We start from the raw sequence: 17,021 nt of genomic DNA, 5'->3' as shown, positions 1-17,021 counted from the left end.
ACTTCCTGAAGGGTATTCATAAGGATTCAGCAAGTTAATATGTGTAAAGAGATGAGCACAGTGCCTGGCACATAGAGAACCCTCAGCAGGTGTTTACTGGGCTATCATGCTCACCCACCCTGTCTGTCCATGTTTTTCCTCACTCCATCTTATGCAAACCTCTTCCTCTTCCAGCCCATCTTCCTTTTGTCATCCTCTTGGAACATGCACCTCCCGATTCTTCCTTTCTCATCCTGGAATATACCACTGCCTACCCATTTACCTGTCTGCTGGAAGGGGAGTGCAGGCCAGGGACCGCAGTTTTGGAAATGCTATCCTGGCGCCCTCCGTGGGGATAGTCCCATAAATCAAAGCCATGGCTGCTGGCTTTTTATTAATGTTAGTTAAAGATCTGGAAGAAAGCTCAGAACTCCAATAAAATCATCCAGAATTTTCCCTTAAAGACAAGTTCTGTTAGGTCATTGTCTATTCAAGAACTCAGGCCACCCCCACTCAGCAACCTCAGCACGTTTGGCTATAGCCAACTGGGTGCTGCCGCATGGCCTACAAAGAGCTAATTGCCCCACACAGAGTTTCTATCCCAGCAGTCCCACCCAGAGCCAGCCCGAATCTTCCTTTACACATAACCAGCTCAATTCTGACCCCTTTCATATGACATATTTTTTAAAACTTAAAATGTATTCTTCTTGCAAAGATGATGAAGCATCCATTGGGTTTCCTTAAACCACCCATAATGCCATCACCCACACCCAGTAATGCTGGCCCCAGCTTGTGATTCACCTGCGAATCCCTATGTATTCTTATGCTATATCCCTCCTCTAGAGATGTGCATATGTTGGTCTGGGGTGTGGCCTGAGCATGAGGATTTTCTTTTAAAAACTCCTGAGGGCAGAGCACCTGGGTGGTTCAGTAGGTTGAGCTTCCATCTTCAGCTCAGGTCATGATCTCCAGGTTCGTGAGTTCGAGCCCCATGTCAGGCTCAGTGCTAACAGCTCAGAACCTGGAGCCTGCTTCAGATTCTGTGTCTCCCTCTCTCTCTGTCCCTCGCCCCTTGCACTCTGTCTCTCTCAAAAATAAATAAACATTTGAAAAAAAACTCCTGAGGGCATTTTATTATGCAGGCAGGACTGAGAACCACTGTCAAGGCATCTTTGTAATGCTTGGATCCTCATTTTAATGTGCCATTTAACTTGTCATTACTTCTATCTTGGTTTTTCTTAGCCTATGTAAGTCATGTGTGTGTGTGCGTGTGTGTGCACACATATTCTATCTATAATGGGCAGTAAATTCTTTAGAGAATGACACATGTAATTTCTTTCTTAAAACATATGCAACAGGAATAAAATAGAAATGTGGACAGAATAATTCAGGCTGTTGCTTGAAGTGGCATAGGTGTCTTGAGGCCACAGACGTGTGTTGGGCCTGAGACAGATGCAGGGCAGACTCCTGTGATTGTTCAGCTGTCCCCTCTCTCCCTGGTCTCCTAGTGAAAGTGGACCAGTGATAAGCAATATGACCAAAACCTGGTGTGAAAAAGGCAGGGGAAGCCACAGGGCCTAGGTACTCCACAGACCAGATAATGTGGTTTGAATAACTGATATGTGATTTGGCATCCTTTCCTAAATGGTATTGTAGATTTTAAAGAGAATTCTTGATAGCCCTGTTTAGCACCAGATTTTGCTTCATGCTTATTCATCTCTTTTTCCTCTTAAAATGCTTTTGTTGTCCTCAGTGTCAGCTCCGGGAGGGGAAAGAAAGAGATGAGACAAACATTTGTTCCATTTGATCCAGTAGACCACAGTGGTGCTACCTGTCAAATGTTGCCGTCTCCAAATTCACCCTGCCCCTCCCCCCAGGGCTGTGCTAAGCACCTTAAGGGAAACCAAAGACTCTGGAAGCTTCATTTTCCATGTCTTTCCTACCCTTCTGGAGCTTGCAGTCTTGTTAGGGAAGAGCAGATATTCAGGAACCACTAAAAAATGGCTACTTATGAATAAGCCCAGATTAGTTGCTTCTGAACTATAATCACATATCAAAAAGATACAGTGAGAGAGAGAGACAGAGAGAGAGAGAAAGAGAGAGAAAGAGATACAGTGAGCCAAATGTGTGGGTCTGTTGGGTTGAGATTTTCCTGAAGTGGGCTGTGCCATCTACCTTGTGAGCCTGGAAGAGAATGGAAACTTACCTAACATGTATTAGATACACTACTAAGTCCCTCACCAGTCATTTAAGAAAATTTTTTTCATGTTTATTTTTGAGGGGGTGGGGAGAGAGAGGGCGTGTGAGTGCACACATGCACACGAGTGGGGGACAGACAGAGAGAGGGAGACAGAGAATCAGAAGCAGGCTCTGTGCTGACAGCAGAGAGCCCGACACAGGGCTCAAACCCACGAACCTGTGAGATCATGACCTGCACCAAAATCAGATGCTTAACCTACTGAGCTACCCAGGCACCTCTCCCACCAGTCAATTTTTAACTTCCCCACGTTGGCTAAAAATTGAGATGTATGACAACTGGAAGGCCATGGACAAGAATAAAATAGGGGACAGTCAACATGGGAAGAACACAGAGGAAGAAATGACTCCTTCCAGAGCCAGTGTGGGGAACCACCACCCTGGCCGTGAGGCTGGTGCTGAGGTTAGGGGATGTTCACAGATTCCCAGAAAAAGAAGGGACCCAAGATTATTCATTCTAAAGTACTGCCATCACATTTAAATTGTTCCTTTGGAAGAACTTGAAGATGCTGGTTTTTCTGTGAGCTGTCTTGACTTTAGTTCTGATTTTGCAGCCTTCACAGGGTTTTAAATGCAAGTGGCATCTTCCTACCTGCCTAACTGTTAATTACAGTTCCCGTGACACTTTTGCAGTTGCCAAGAGATGGCCGGCAGGTACCAAGAATTTTTCTCAGAGGCAATTTTTGGAAATGACTCTTAATTAAAGCTCATTTGAAGTAACGTTGAGGATTTGTTTCGGAAGAACCTGGAGCTTCTGACACCCCATGTTCACATTGGGATGTGAACTGCAACTGTGACCATAGTGTTCTCCTGGTTCTAGAGGGTGGAGCATGTGCAAACCACAGCCATTAAGGTGGGCTCCTGAAGACCCCATGACCTTGCTTAAGTTTCTAGCAACAACCAAGCCAAAGCAGAGGCTGAATGGAAGCTCTCTTACTAGCATTTAAGTCTGCTGACAGAAAATAGAATATTACATTGTCTCCTCTTCCAGAAGTATATATGCTGATAACCAGGAGGTAAACCTCTACATAGCATAATAAAGAGAAAAGCTGGTTCCTTTTCTCTAGTTAACCTACAAAGGCCCTCAAAAGGCTGGGGGGTAAAAATCCCTAAAAAAAAAAAAAGGGGGGGGGGAAACATGCCAGTCAACTTTGTAAAAAACAAACAAACAAAACTACCCCACATAATGTATTTACAGCATTCACTGGCCAAAATTCATTTCTCAGCACAGAGGAAACCTAATAGCATCTCTATAGAGTGTACAGAGAGAAAGAACAGGCAAAATCCTATTTTTTGACCACTTCAGGAATATGAGACAATGAAATCCCAGATGCATAGAGGACACATTCTACCGGCCTGTGTCCCCACACCAGGCCCCTCCCACCTCCCCCTGCAGTGCTGAGCCCTTACCTGTGGTGGGGTCCTCAGCCTACTCGGTCACCCAGCCTGTCTCTTCTATCAAGCAGGGTCGACTGATCTTGAGATTGCCCGAGGGTGAGGACAGCTGCTGTGGGTCTTCCAGGACTCAGGAGGCAGGGTCCTGCTCCCCCCGCCCTGATCCCAGGCAAAACCAAGGAGTGCAGGTTCCCTTGCCATTGCTGCTGAAGTATGTTTGGGCAGACCCTGCAGCTGGTTCGTGTCCCAGAGCCTGTGCGTGGTAGTTAGGGAAACCCTGTTCCCTAGCTCTGTCCCCAGGGCTCAGGGAAGCAGCTAGAGGAACAGCCTGACTGTTACAGCAGAGCCCTCTGTAACACCTGGGAGAGCGGCTTTCCAAGTCCAGGCCCTCCTGACCAGGGGATGTGAACCAACCCAAGAACATCAGGGCGAGAGTCCCAGAGGGAAGGGATGACCACAGAAGAAGCCAGAAACGAGACTCCGCAGGCCGCTATGCTGCCTCTGTTCTTTATTCCAATTCCCCAAAACTGGTGACTTTGCTAGAGGCCATATATATATATAATAAAGCTCAGTCCAGCTTAGGCCCTGGGGACAGACCTTTGGTACAGCCCAAGTGGATGGGAACTGTGGCTTCACTTCTAAGATCATCACAGAAGCCCCCTGAGGGTCAGGGCTTCACACATTCCTTCCACGAATATTTACTGTGCACTAGTATGGAAGGTACAGAAATGGGCAGAACAGCAACCACACCCTCCATGAGGCCCATCTTTTAGTTTTTTTAATGTTTACTTATTTTGAGGGGGTGGGGGCAGAGACAGAGAGAGAGCAGGTGCTGTGCTGGCCGCCAGCGCAGAGCCCAGTGCAGGGCTTGAACTCACAAACCATGAGATCATGACCTGAGCTGAAACTAAGAGTCAGACGCTTAACCGACTGATCACCAAGGCATCCCTGAAGTTTATCTTTTAGATGGGTGAGAAAGATGCTGGCTTCTCAGAAGCTGAGGGGTGCCAAGAAAAAAAAAAAAAGCAGCAGGGAAGGAGGACCAGGAGTGCAACTGAGAAGCATCACTGGGGTGATAGCCTCTTCGACATGGGATGTGGGGAAGGCCTCACTAAGAAAACATTTGAGGAGAGGCTTGAAGGAGGTAAGGGAGCAAGCCATTTAGAGTCTGGGGGAAGAGCACTCCAGGCAGAGGAAACAGCAAGTGGAAAGGCCCTGAGGCAGGCATTTCCTGGTATGTTTGAGGAACAGTGAAGGGCCCATCATGGTTTGAGCAAAGCAAGCAAGGAGGTGAGGAGGAGGAGGAAGATCAGAATAGCCTCACAGACCTAGGGAAAGACTTTGGCTGTTACACTAGTGAGCAGGGCAGCTCCTGGAGGGTGTTAAGCAGTGGGGTGACACGATACAACTCTTGATTAAAAAGATCACTGACTTCTATGGGGAGGATATTCTAGGGGAGGGGCAGCAGGGATAGTTAGATAATATTTCATTCCCTACATATTCCCACCACCTGCCACACAGCAGGCATAGAAGACATGTTGACTAATGAATAAATGTTGTACTAATCGAAGAGATGCTCCCCCTGAACGTTCTCCATGGGACCGCTAGAGGGGCCTACCTGTCCCCTCCCCCTAGTGACTCTCATATCCCTAGTGCCACAGAACACAGCCCCTTACTGGGACTATACAGGTGAGGGGAGCATGGTGACACCCACCTCTTTGGGTCTGCATGGTGGGAGGAAGAAGGTAAAAAGGAGATGGGCAGAACTTTGACTTGCAGTCAGGTCAAGACCTGCTTAAGACAACCCCCCAACCAGACTCACACCAGAATCCAGTGGTCAGGAACCTGTGGGCTGGTGTGAAGAATCATGGGAGATAACTCCCTGATACACAGAACATTGTTTGAAGAGATGTAAAATGACAGTAGTGATCCAGAAGAGCTAGGATATGAGGGTAAGTTTCTTTGGCATTGTTTTGTTCTTAGAAAAATAGTCTCAGGGCACTTGGTGGCTCAGTCAGTTAAGCGTCCAGCTGCAGCTCAGGTCGTGTACTCATGGCCCATGGGTTACAGCCCTGCATCAGGTTCTGTGCTGAGAGCTCAGAGCCTGGAGCCTGCTTTGGAATCTGTCTCCTTCTGTCTCTACCCCTCCCCTGCTTGTGCTCTGTCTACTCTCTCAAAAATAAACCTTAAAAAATTTTTTTAATAATAATGTATATAATTTGATGTTTTTAGTACATTCGCAAGGTTGTGCAACCATCACCTCAAACCTAATGTTAGAACTTTTTAATTCATCCTAAAACAGAGAGAAAAACCCATGTACCCATTAAGCTGTCAGTCCCCACTCCCCCTACCCTACGTCTAGCCCATGGCAACCTCTAGTCTACTTTCTGTCTCTATGGATCTGCCCATTCCAGACATTTTGTATAAATGGAATCATACAGTACATGGTCTTTGATGACTGGCTTCTTTCATTCAGCATGGTCTCAGTTTCATCCATGTTGTAGCCTATGTCAGTATTTCTCTTCTTTTATTGCCAAATATGTATTCCATTGTCATGGTAGGCCATGTTTTGGTTGTCCATTCATCAGTTGGTGGACATTTGGGCTATTTCTGCTTTTTGGCTATATTAGGAATATTGCTGCTATCAACATTCCTGAGCTGTTTTGCTATTTCGAGATATGAATTCAGTCTGGTAAGATGAACAGCCCTGCCATGGCTAAGATGTAACTGAGATCTTAGTATTCACATTCTGTGAGATAGCAAGAGGGTCTAGACACCGCTGTCTCCGCGAGGGCCTGACAAGAAAAGTTCAAACCAAGATACTAATCTTCAATTTATAGTTTAGTTAAATTCAGCCATAGGTCCATATAAGTGTATTATAGCTGTGGAAGGGAAAGAGAAGAATGCCAGAATGAGCCTTCCACCCACTTGCCTAGCCCCCTGCACAGGTGCGTATGCTCACGCAGGCACACAATCCACACGATGCCTGCCTTCCTTTTGGTCCAGCTGTCCCAGCTTTCTGATTCAGAACCAGAGTCGATGGGCGAGACCAACGACCAAAAAAAGGAAGCCCAGTATCAGGGCCAGCGCCAGGGCACAGCCACTGCTGCTGGGTTGGAAATACTGGGAGCCATCCTTGGGCCATTTGGAAATGTTAATTAGGCTGGCTGATTCCCACTGGTCTTGAGTTGCCAGTGTTGAGTTGAGCGTGTAGGCTTACCCCATCCATGGCTGCACCTGTTCCCTTCCTCAGAGCCGTTCCAAGGGGTCTGAATAGCTCAGACTGCTCTCTGATCTCCGGCTCTGTCCGCCTTCCTGCTGGGAGGATATTTAGCGCTCGCCTAAAGCTGGAACCGTGGTCCACTGTTTCTCTCCCTCAGCCATGCCAGCTCTCAAAATCATTCCCTTCCCTAATTATCTTGAACCAGTTAATCATTTTCCACACTGACTGTTCAGTAACAAGGACCCAGGGAGAAGCAGCCACTTTTCTTGTCTGACCCTGCCCAGTGTTATCCCAGGTGGCAGTCCCGGATGGCAGCCTTTCCTCAGAGATAAGAAGCTCCGTTCAAATCCTTGCTCTTCTGCTATCCCAGCAAGTCCCACCAGAGAACACATGCCACAAAAAGACCCACCAGTTCTTGAAAAGCCTCCACTAGGCAGAGCTGTGGGGAACGCAGCAGATCTCCAATCAAGACTATTGTGTCCTGTGTTTTATGAAATCCTTGTTGATATCCAGAGTATCCAAGAAGCTGCATGAGGCCCAAGAAATAAGACATCTTTCTCTAAAAGTGACTTCTGGGTTCTCTGGGCTCCAGCTCTGTGTCTGAGCCGCTGAATGGCTACAGTTTAGCCCTTGGTGTCGGGCTGATGTGTGGAGGGCTCTCTCTAGAGGGGTCCCACCCCGCTGCTCTTAGAAGTCTAAATGCTACTCCCGAGTCCCAACACATACAAGAAAACTTTGAATCTGATGCACATATTAACCCTATCACCCAATGTGGCTCAATGTCTTTTTCACTATGACCCCACTATGGAGGTTCCCAAGACATTTGGATTTCCTAATTGGTCTCCTCCCCCACCGAAACACTCCACAAATACTGTATATTTGTTTATTTACCATTCTGGTATCTGGGCTTTCTTCATATAAAAAATATGGTATTTTTGCCCCCCAATTAGAATGCATGCCATAGGGCCTCCACCAAAGCTTCCCACAGTCAGGAGCTTCATCTGCTCTGTTCATGCCTATAACCAAGAGCCTGGAACAGAACCTGGCACATCTCAGGTGCCGAACTGATGAAAAGATGAAATAATTATGCTCTGTGTCTCTTCCCAACACCCCTAAGCATCACATGCCTCCTGTCCTCCAAGCACTGTGCTCTCTTCTGGTGCCTTCCAGCGCTGCCCAGGCTAGTTGGTGTCTCACACTCACCCCCAGGGATATATCAGGAAGCTGACAGCCTACTCCTGTGTTCCATGTGTGGGCCCCCACCCTTTGGTAGCACTGCCTGTGTGTCAAGGGCAAGTGACATTTGAGCCCCATGGAATAATTAAGGCAGCCCCCAACTGTCTCTGTCTTTGCATCTCCTTAACTCACCCATGGACTGGCAGTCACTGAGACATTCTGTTTGGTCCAGCACACCACACCAGGCTGCATCTGGGGACACACTGGGGAGAGGAGCAAACCAGTCCTCATCAGCAATTACAAACAAGTCTTCCATTGTTAGCTGCGCCATCTGTTTTCTTGGTACGCCCAGCATAACCAGGGCTGAAGGGCTGCAGGGGAGGGAGACCAAGGAGCCCCTTCATGAAGAGACCCCATTTGCTCATCCTGGAAAGAGTAGGTAGCATGGTACCCTGAAAAGCTGGGCCTCCCCAACTCAAGGAAGACACCCGCTGAGAGACATTGTACATATGCCATCTTCCATGAGAAGAAATGGGGTGCCACAGCACAATGCATTGGGAGAAAACAGGAAATCTAGATAATCCTATTATCGAGGATCCATGGAAAACATTCTAGTCTGTTACCAACAATCAACACAGTCACAAGAGTCTCCTGTGCCCTAGAGCACAGTCAATGTATAGAGAATGAGCAAGTAACAGTGGTTGAAAATCAAATAAGACTTATCATCCACAATCAGTTATTTATCCTGAAATTCTAAACCCCAAGTAATTTTGCCAGGGTGGGAATATTTTCAATAGATCATAGAAAGTGCACATTTCTTCTGGAGAGCCCCACCTAAGAGTATGTCATTGGTTCTTCTGATGGCCTTCTGAACCACCGACTTAGAAACTGGCCCTGGTCACTGTGCCAACCTTGGCAAGGGGCTCAGCAGACAATCCAAGTTTATGACTGTGGCCGTGCAGACAACGGGCCATGTCACTGATGAATGTCCTTTGTCCAGATTTAATGGTGGCCGAGTGACACTGAATTCAGGATTGCTGTGGGGGTTGGGGTGAGGAGCTATGCCTGGTACAAAACGACGCTGAGGATTTGCTGAGGGAAACCCACAGAGGAAATTGGATGTCTGTGGGAGGGATGGGGGCGAGGCAGGGGGGGCGGGGATTGAGAAAACCTGTCACAAAGTACGGTGATACTCAGATCGTCTCTCGGGGTCAGCATGACTGCTGAGATCCTCCAGCTTCGTGAGTGAGGGTGAGCTTACAGTCCCATTTCAACTCTGTGGGGTCCCCTTCCCTGCTGCCCTCCGCACAGCATGCTGCGTGCTTCCTCCCTGGGTACCATCGTATCGCAGGTGACACTAGGACTGAGTTCACACACTGTACACTCAGAAACCAGTGACATGAAACTAAGAGGCATGTAAACTTGCATATGCTTAGAGGCTGCCAATTCTTTTTTCAGGTCATCCATTGAATTCCAAATGCTCATCTTGAAAATTAATACCTTTGACTATATGTTAGACCAAATCTGTCAGCAGATACAGGGCAACAGGAAAAGAAACACGGTGGTCAGTGTTGCTCTGTGTCTGTAGAGCTCCCAACAGCATCTGCACAACACATGCTAGGAGCACCACTGTCTCTTTCATTTCACATTTATGAATGTGACCGCAGCTAGAACTCTGTCCTGCCAAGTAGAATTTTTAGTGAATTTCCAGTTGGTAACGATCTCCAAGGCGGTGACAACACTCAGGCAGCACAGGAATAAATGTCTTATTAGCACTGCGTTCATTATCAAGTTGGGCTACGGGTGTGCTGGGCTTGTGTTCATTTGATTTTATGTTCTTTCCCTTCAGATTAAAATACGTAAAGGTCTCATTGCCACATTTGAGCAAGGTAAGACTGACGCTTTGGATTTGCCCAACGTCCCTGCTTTTGGGGAGGGGGGGTGTAAATTCACCAACCAGCCTCCTTCTGTGGCTAACACCGCACTGAAATGCCCCTCTAGTTCCTGCTGTCCCCATCTCCCCTCCCGAGGGGCCCTGCCCACACTCGTGCCCCTGCATGTCTGTGCTGCCCGGGGAAACCCAGACTCGCCTTTCTTCTGCCCGTGCACTCTGGGCGGAATCCGACACCAACACCTGCCATCCTGGAACATGTCTTTGTCGCGCGCCCTTTTGTGTGAAGGGCCACAGGGAGCCAGTGGACCCGGGGCCGCCCCCTTTTTTGTTGCCCAAGCCAGGAGGAGCAGGATCTTGAGATGGGCCGATAAGATGTGGCACGTGCTGGGCCGGCCTTTGACCGCTCGCCTTAACGGGCGCCTCCAAGGCCTCGGTGCGGGGAGGGCAGGTCGTCCGGGGGGGGGGGGACTGCTGAATGGAACAGCTGGGGGAGGAAGAGCAGACAAAAGCTGGGGGAGCACAGAGGGTGAGGAACCCGGGGATGGGCTGCAGTTTAGGACCCAGAGGGCAGGCTGGCTGCAGCAGGTGTGACCTCTGTAGGCCTCTCCTTTCTGCCCTGGCTCTGGGGTCCAGGCCCTGCCCCGTGCCACCTGTGGCAGTGCCGGCTGGGGGTGGCCCAGGCTGCACCGACTCATGGGCTCACAGGTGGAAGGGACACCAGATGGTGACGATGCTAACAGTAATAATACCGGAGGACACCAGCGAGCTGTCATTTATTAACCATATTGCCACAGCGGAACGCATGACACAGATGCCTGTCACCATCTTGGGAAAAATGCAGGTGGAATGTTAGCCTCGAGACTTCTGGATTTATCCAAAACATCATCCTCCTCCACCTGCAGGCCAGACCCTCCAACCCAGCTACCCTTTCTTTCTCCCTCTGCCACAGCTTTGGCCCAGTCCCAGAACTGTTCCAAATGGGGCCTAGTTCCTTGAGCCCCCAGAGGAGACAAGCCCCACACACCCGGGTGCTCTTACTGGGTGGGGCAGAGTGGGGCTGTACAGTCCTGTCCTGCAGAAGTCTTTATTTCTGGGACCCCATATCCCTGGAGATCTTCCTGCTCCTGCCACAGAACGGTGACATGGGGCTCAAGTGTCCTTTGAACAGACCCCCAGCTTCCAGCAAGAGGAAGAGGCCAACTGAGTGGAGCGGCTGCCGGCAGCTTGCGAGTGGAACCACCCCCCTTTGTGGTCTGCCAGCTCATTCCCCAGCTGCCGCCTCCCCGTCGGTTACGGGGTGCAGTGGGCACTGCAGGAGCCATCACGGGCTGGGGGTGTGCCAGGAGGAAGTCGGGGACTGGAGGAATGCAGGGGGCACTGCCATGCAGGTTGCAGCTGTGGAGGGGGGGCTTCCCTGCACCCCCAGCAGTTGGGGCCACTGCTTTCAAATGCACGGGGGCCGCTTTGCCCCAGAGCTTCATGCAGCTCCTCAGAGCCCACCTGCCTGGCGTCCCTCTGTCTGCCTGCCATCCTGCCCAGCCTCTGGAATGCAGCATGCACCCCCCTCTCCCTCCTTGCCCCCCAGCTAGAGGGGTTCAGTGTTTCCTTTCTAATCCAGAACTGCTCTTTCACTTAATAGCATATCTTCAAGCATCATTTTATCTCTTTCATTCACTTGCTTTTTATGTTTTTCTTTCTCTCTCCCAATTGATCTGATTAGAATACTGGGTAGAGTGGTTCCTAGTGACTAATGTGAAATCTTAGACAATTTGAAGTGAAGGTATTTCAAAACAGAATGTTATCTAGGATTGAATCGGGTTTGTTCACCCCCATATCCAGCTCCAAGGGGACAGGGAGAGACCTTTTACCAATGCCATCTCTGTCATGGAGGGCAATATAGCTGGGCTGCCTTTGTCAAAAGTAGCCTGTTTTTAAAGATGAGACTAGCATGAGAGAGCTGCAGGACATTTCCTGTCTCTGCCCAGCCTTACAGCGACCAGCAGGGAGGAGGGACGGTAAAGCCCCCCAGTGCTGGCATTGGGAACACACCGGAGAAAGCTATCTTCTCAGGTCCATGCATGTTTGTTGAGCACTGATTTCAGAGGCTTTTCCTAGAAGCAATAGGTAAGGTCAGAAAACGAGAAAAGATGTTGTCTGTGAATAAGACAACTTACATAAATTAATTTCCCATGCCAATAATAATAAAAATTTCAAAGACCAAACCCCTGGAAGTGGAGCATGCCGGAAGGAGGATAGAAAGCCTGCTTCTGAGGTTTGTTCGAAGCCTGGAAGCTTGGGGTATAATAGAACAGGGCTTAAAAATAGCTTACAGTGGGCAAGAGGGGTGATGAAAGATCCTCTCCCTCGCAGAACTGCCCCAGGGGAGGGCAGGCCTTGGCAGCAACAGTGGCTGGGTATTGCAGCAGGCATTCCTGGATTCCTCTGAGCACGCTCGCAACCACCCGGGAGAGGGGAAGAGAGGTGAAGATTCACAGGCTTTGAGTTTACTCCTTTTCCCTCCAGTGCTAAACAGCACTATGCTTGTCTGGACTCATTCACACAAGCAACCTAGTCCTAACCTCTCCCCCAGACCCTTTGGGGAATAATCGAGTTGTAAGTCATCGGGTGAAATATCAATATGTAAATACACATAAATAATAACTAGGGCAGGGATCCCCAAAGCTGTCCATCAAGTTTTACTTGCTTCTTCATTGACTCTGGGCCATGCCACTGTTTCATTGGCTCCTCTTTGTTTTACTGCAGTCAGATGCCTTTTCTCTTCACTCTTTACATGTGGATTGGACAGTGAGGCCAAGTGAAATCTGAAAAGATTCATAGCTCGTTTTATGCTGCAGGGAAGTCCACAGCAAAGACCCGGAGGAAAGACATTCACGTGTTGATTCGTTCAGCAAACATCTCTGCACTGGTGACATAGGGAGGTCATCAGAACCCCTTTCTGGGAACGTGGTTCCATGTGTTCTGAGTGCCACAAGTCTTTTCATGAATCTGTGCCCACAAGGGCGCTGTGACTTGGCCTCTCTCTGCTTTCTTTGCAGGGCCCTGGCCACCAGCCCTAGTGCCTACCTCACGGCGCCTTTTGGCAAGGAGGAGATGAATGAGACTTCCCTCTTTCCCGACCCCGGAACCCCAAACCCAGAGACTCCAGGAAACATCACTGCTCTGCTAGTGCCCTCCACACATCTTCCCATTGACGGACTTCCAAAGTTGAAGGTGAACCCCCCAAGATGTTGAGGGTTGGACTTTCTCACTCGGCTGTGTCATCTTGCTCTAGGACCTCACGAAACTTGGGCTTCAAACAAGAAAAAGGGAAAGTCACCAACAACCAGAGACAAACCCATGCTTGTGGGCATCGGTGTGGCTGCTCCAGGGCAGGGACAGCAGGAGAAGATGCTGGGTGTTCAGGGAAGGGGTGGGGGGTAGCTGGTTTCTGTACTCCAAGTTGTTTCCTCTCATTTATAAACCCAAGCATGATTCACAGAAGGGCCAGCAAAATAGCTGTCAAACAGGAATTTTTTCCACATTGATTTCGCTAGTGCTGATGTTAGGATTTATGGTTTACTCAAAAATTTCATCATCATGGAAATTGGCTTTCCCTAGGGTCTTTTGCCCAGGAGAAGTTTTATATGAGTCGCTGAGTGTTTTCCACCTGGTGCCTAATGCCCACTAACTGGGGAGAGGTTTTCCCAAGCATCCTCCTGGAGGTCCTCAGATGACTCTAGAAACAGGGTCCTGTCCCTGTGAAAGCTCCTTAAGGTCAGGAAGCTTCAAGGGCCCAGCTCAGGATAGCACTAAGTTGACACACAGGGAATGCACCCATGCGGGCACTCGACTGAGACGGGCACCCCCTACGATGTCCCTCTGCCTCCAGAAGCTTCGCCCTGCAGTTGTGCTCTCCTGCCTGCTGCTGAGAGAGAGCCATGGCACAATGGTTGCTTTCTACACGTTTGGCTCCAAGGAAGGCATGTTGAGCCTGTTTAAGAAAAAAAAAAAAAAAAGAAAAACCTAACCTTCTATCTGCACTCTCCCAGCATCCTTGCTGGGGGTTTGAGGGTGTCAGTGACAGAAAAATCAGTCAGTTCGGAAGACCTCTTCAGCCCTCTGCCTCTCTCCTAGGCCTGCAGCCTGCTCCAGAGTAAGCCTGGGACTCAGAACTGGGGGCAGCAGTCACTGAAGCCAGAGAAGGATCAGCCATGCGAGGGTGCTTCCCCACCTCCCTTGACTCTCTACTTCTCTGCTCTTGTGCCCACTTTGTTACCCTCAGTGGCTGTGGTCACTTTCCTGGGGAGTCCTCTGAGCCCCCTCACTCCATCAGAGTGGCTGTTTTCACTGACCAGTCAGTTCTGTCCGTCAGCCATCGGCTTGGTTTGGCTAGTACCCGACCATTGCAGGAGAAACAAGCAGGTCCCAGGAACCAGACTTGCTTCTGGGACAATGGGGAAAGATTAAGAAGTTCCTACTCAAAGGATAGACCTTCTAATTCTAGAGAGAATTTGTTTTTCAGCTTTGTTGAAAGCCTCAGGTAGGGCATGAGGTCCAGGCCCACAGACAGAAGCAGCTTGGATATCACCCGAACCTGAGAGAAACAGAAGTAAGCCTCAATCACTTTGGGCTGTTCTATAAACCCATCCAGTTGGTTCACTCACTGGGGCTTAATGACACTGTTAAGGGTGACTGGAAGTCCTGCCATTTTCTGTTGTGTGGGCAAATGCCACGATTCTTATCTTTCCCACTCCTGCCCCACCCCCACCCCCACCTGTATAATGATTTGGGCTTTCTGGGATGTCCCCAGTGGCTCAGACTCAAGATTTGTCGAGTCTGCTTTGTTGCATATTTACCGAGTGCCCAGACCTACTTCCTGCAGGGAAGGGCATCACATGTTCCTGGGCTCCAGAGTCCCAGTTAGGCTCTGATGGCAAGTAGTTTCTGGGAGAACATGTCATTTCCAGGCTCTAGAAACCCCTGTGGCAGAATTCTCAGATTTAGTTGAAGTGTCAGGACTTGGAAGTCACATTGAACTCCCGTGGACTTCTGCTTCAGGATTCCATCTTACCTCCCGGAATCAGTCCTCCTAACCTGCAAATTGGGAAATTCAGTTGTAGGCAGCAAATAACTAGACTTCTTGTAAGCCCTACTGATTTTAACATCCCCATGACCCCAGACTCCAACCAGCCACTTGGGGACTGGAGCTTCATCTGAACCCACTGTTGTCAGCAGCAGCCTTGGTCTGGAAGAGGGGACCAGGGAATCTAGCAACCACGTTTGCTTACAATCACGTGGATTTGAATTGCTTTTGTTATTTGGGGTGGAAAATTGGAATGATCAAGTTCCTTTTTTTTTTTTTTTTTCACTTAGAAAAGCAAATATTGTGCTTTTGTAATAAATGCCTTTCAGCAAAATTGTGGGGGGTCACTCATCCAGCGGGGGCCCACCTGAGTCACAACGCTGACTCTTCACATTAGCAGGCCAGCCATCTGTACGTGAAAGTAGCCCTAATCAGCCCAAAATGGATAAGATTTGCTGGCTTCCAGGCAGGGCCAGGCCAGTCCCCTCACTTCTCTGCACACTGATTTCTGTCCAAAGCAAAGTTGATGTTCCACAGTCTCACTAAGGTTTTTGTACTTTAAAAAAACAAAATGATGACTTTTTAAAAATAGTTAAATCTTAAGTAGACCATAGTGAGGAAGTCTAGCTTGGGTGACTGTCACAGGGTCTCCATGCAGTGAAGCCTGCAGCTGCTAAGAGCCACAGGGAGGGACGGGACTTAAGCCTTGACTTCATAAGAGGGGCTGACTGATCAGACCCTCAGCCTTACAAACAAGAGATCATGCGGATCCGTAGACAATGCAAATCACGTCTTCCTGACCTTCCTGCCGGTGTGGCCACCTGCGCTTCACTTCCTGTTACATTTATGTCATCTGGGGGTTTGAGGGATCTTTTAAAACGTACTGTGATGTCTTACATGTAAGTGCGTTATGTCTAGATCTACTGAAGGAGAATGTCCACATCAGGAGGGAAGTTCACCATGAAACAACCATCGTTCTAGTTGTGCTCAGTATCTATGTATGACATACACATGAAGTGAATGTTTTCTTATGGTTTCAGGTCTACAACATTTAGTACATGTAAATAAGAAAAAATTGATAAATATAGTAAATTAAGTTATAATATGTCATTTGATTTTAATTTTGCTATCTCATATTTAATTTGCCCAATGCCCCACATCTGGGTTTATGCCTAGGTGGTATAGACCCCTACGTACAACCCACCTTTGCAGACACGTGTGTGCTACACCCAGAAAAGCACACAACTCCACTGATGACCACCACTCGACTCTCCAGTTTACCCTCTTTTTGTCTTTAATTCTGATTTACTGTGATGATTTAATAAAGTAGAAACACAATACTTATGTGCCATATGTTTCTTTTGTTTTCATTATCATTTCTAGGAAAATAAATTTTATCCTGACATCTGACAAAAGATGGCTTGCTTTTTTATCAGAGTTCCTCAAAAGCATCTTTTTTTAACCAAAGCGTAATTATGTATCCAGAATGGTACTAGTATCAATCCAGGGAAGTTTACAAATGTGTTTATGTAAAATTGACCTCTCAGTCAGTCAGGAGTCCCTGGCTCTGATGAGCAAGAGGCCAACTTTGAGGGTGTGTCTTTGTGAATAAATGACAGATAAAATGTAATTACCAGCCTCCTGTTGGCATGGCTGAAGCCCCGTCGATGGCCTTCAGGCCTTCAACCGTCACATTCTGAGGCCTGGCCAGGTGGTCTCTACCCGTGTCCTGAGCTACTCCCATGCTCTGGACACCAGGGAACTTTCAACATACTGGACAGTCAAGCTGCCTAAAATTAATTCTTTGGTCCATTTAGTGAATAGGTATTACCTATTACTTACGAGACATCTTGGTGACCTCAAAAAGGGTCCAGGTGCCTTTCCAGGAGCCAAAAAGATCCTGAATTGATGTAGCTTTTTAAAGCCTTGGACTGGTAGCAAATGTGTTTACTACTTGGTACCTCATGGAATGCAGCTTGATGCAGAGTTTTAGAGCTTTGCTTCCTAGAAGTGGT

At 48.4% G+C, this 17,021-nt stretch overlaps 1 protein-coding gene across 2 annotated transcripts in view; it reads left to right on the top strand.

The window, feature by feature from the left end:
- Window positions 1-16,346, top strand: part of RALGAPA2 (Ral GTPase activating protein catalytic subunit alpha 2) — a 329,438-nt gene extending 313,092 nt beyond the window's left edge. For both annotated transcript variants that reach the window (XM_047068562.1, XM_047068561.1), the window contains exons 39-40: window positions 9,879-9,918; window positions 12,980-16,346. In XM_047068562.1, coding sequence (XP_046924518.1) covers window positions 9,879-9,883 — 5 coding nt within the window. In that variant the 3' untranslated portion in view covers window positions 9,884-9,918; window positions 12,980-16,346. The remainder of the gene's footprint in view (window positions 1-9,878; window positions 9,919-12,979) is intronic.
- Window positions 16,347-17,021: the final 675 nt, after the last annotated feature.

Source organism: Lynx rufus, unplaced genomic scaffold (genome assembly GCF_022079265.1).
Source record: "Lynx rufus isolate CCGP_SWC_20201006 ecotype Redwood Valley unplaced genomic scaffold, mLynRuf1.p SCAF_8, whole genome shotgun sequence".
Lineage (NCBI taxonomy): Eukaryota > Metazoa > Chordata > Mammalia > Carnivora > Felidae > Lynx > Lynx rufus.
Note: the sequence above shows the minus strand (reverse complement) of the source record. Positions and strands in the feature narration are given on the sequence as shown.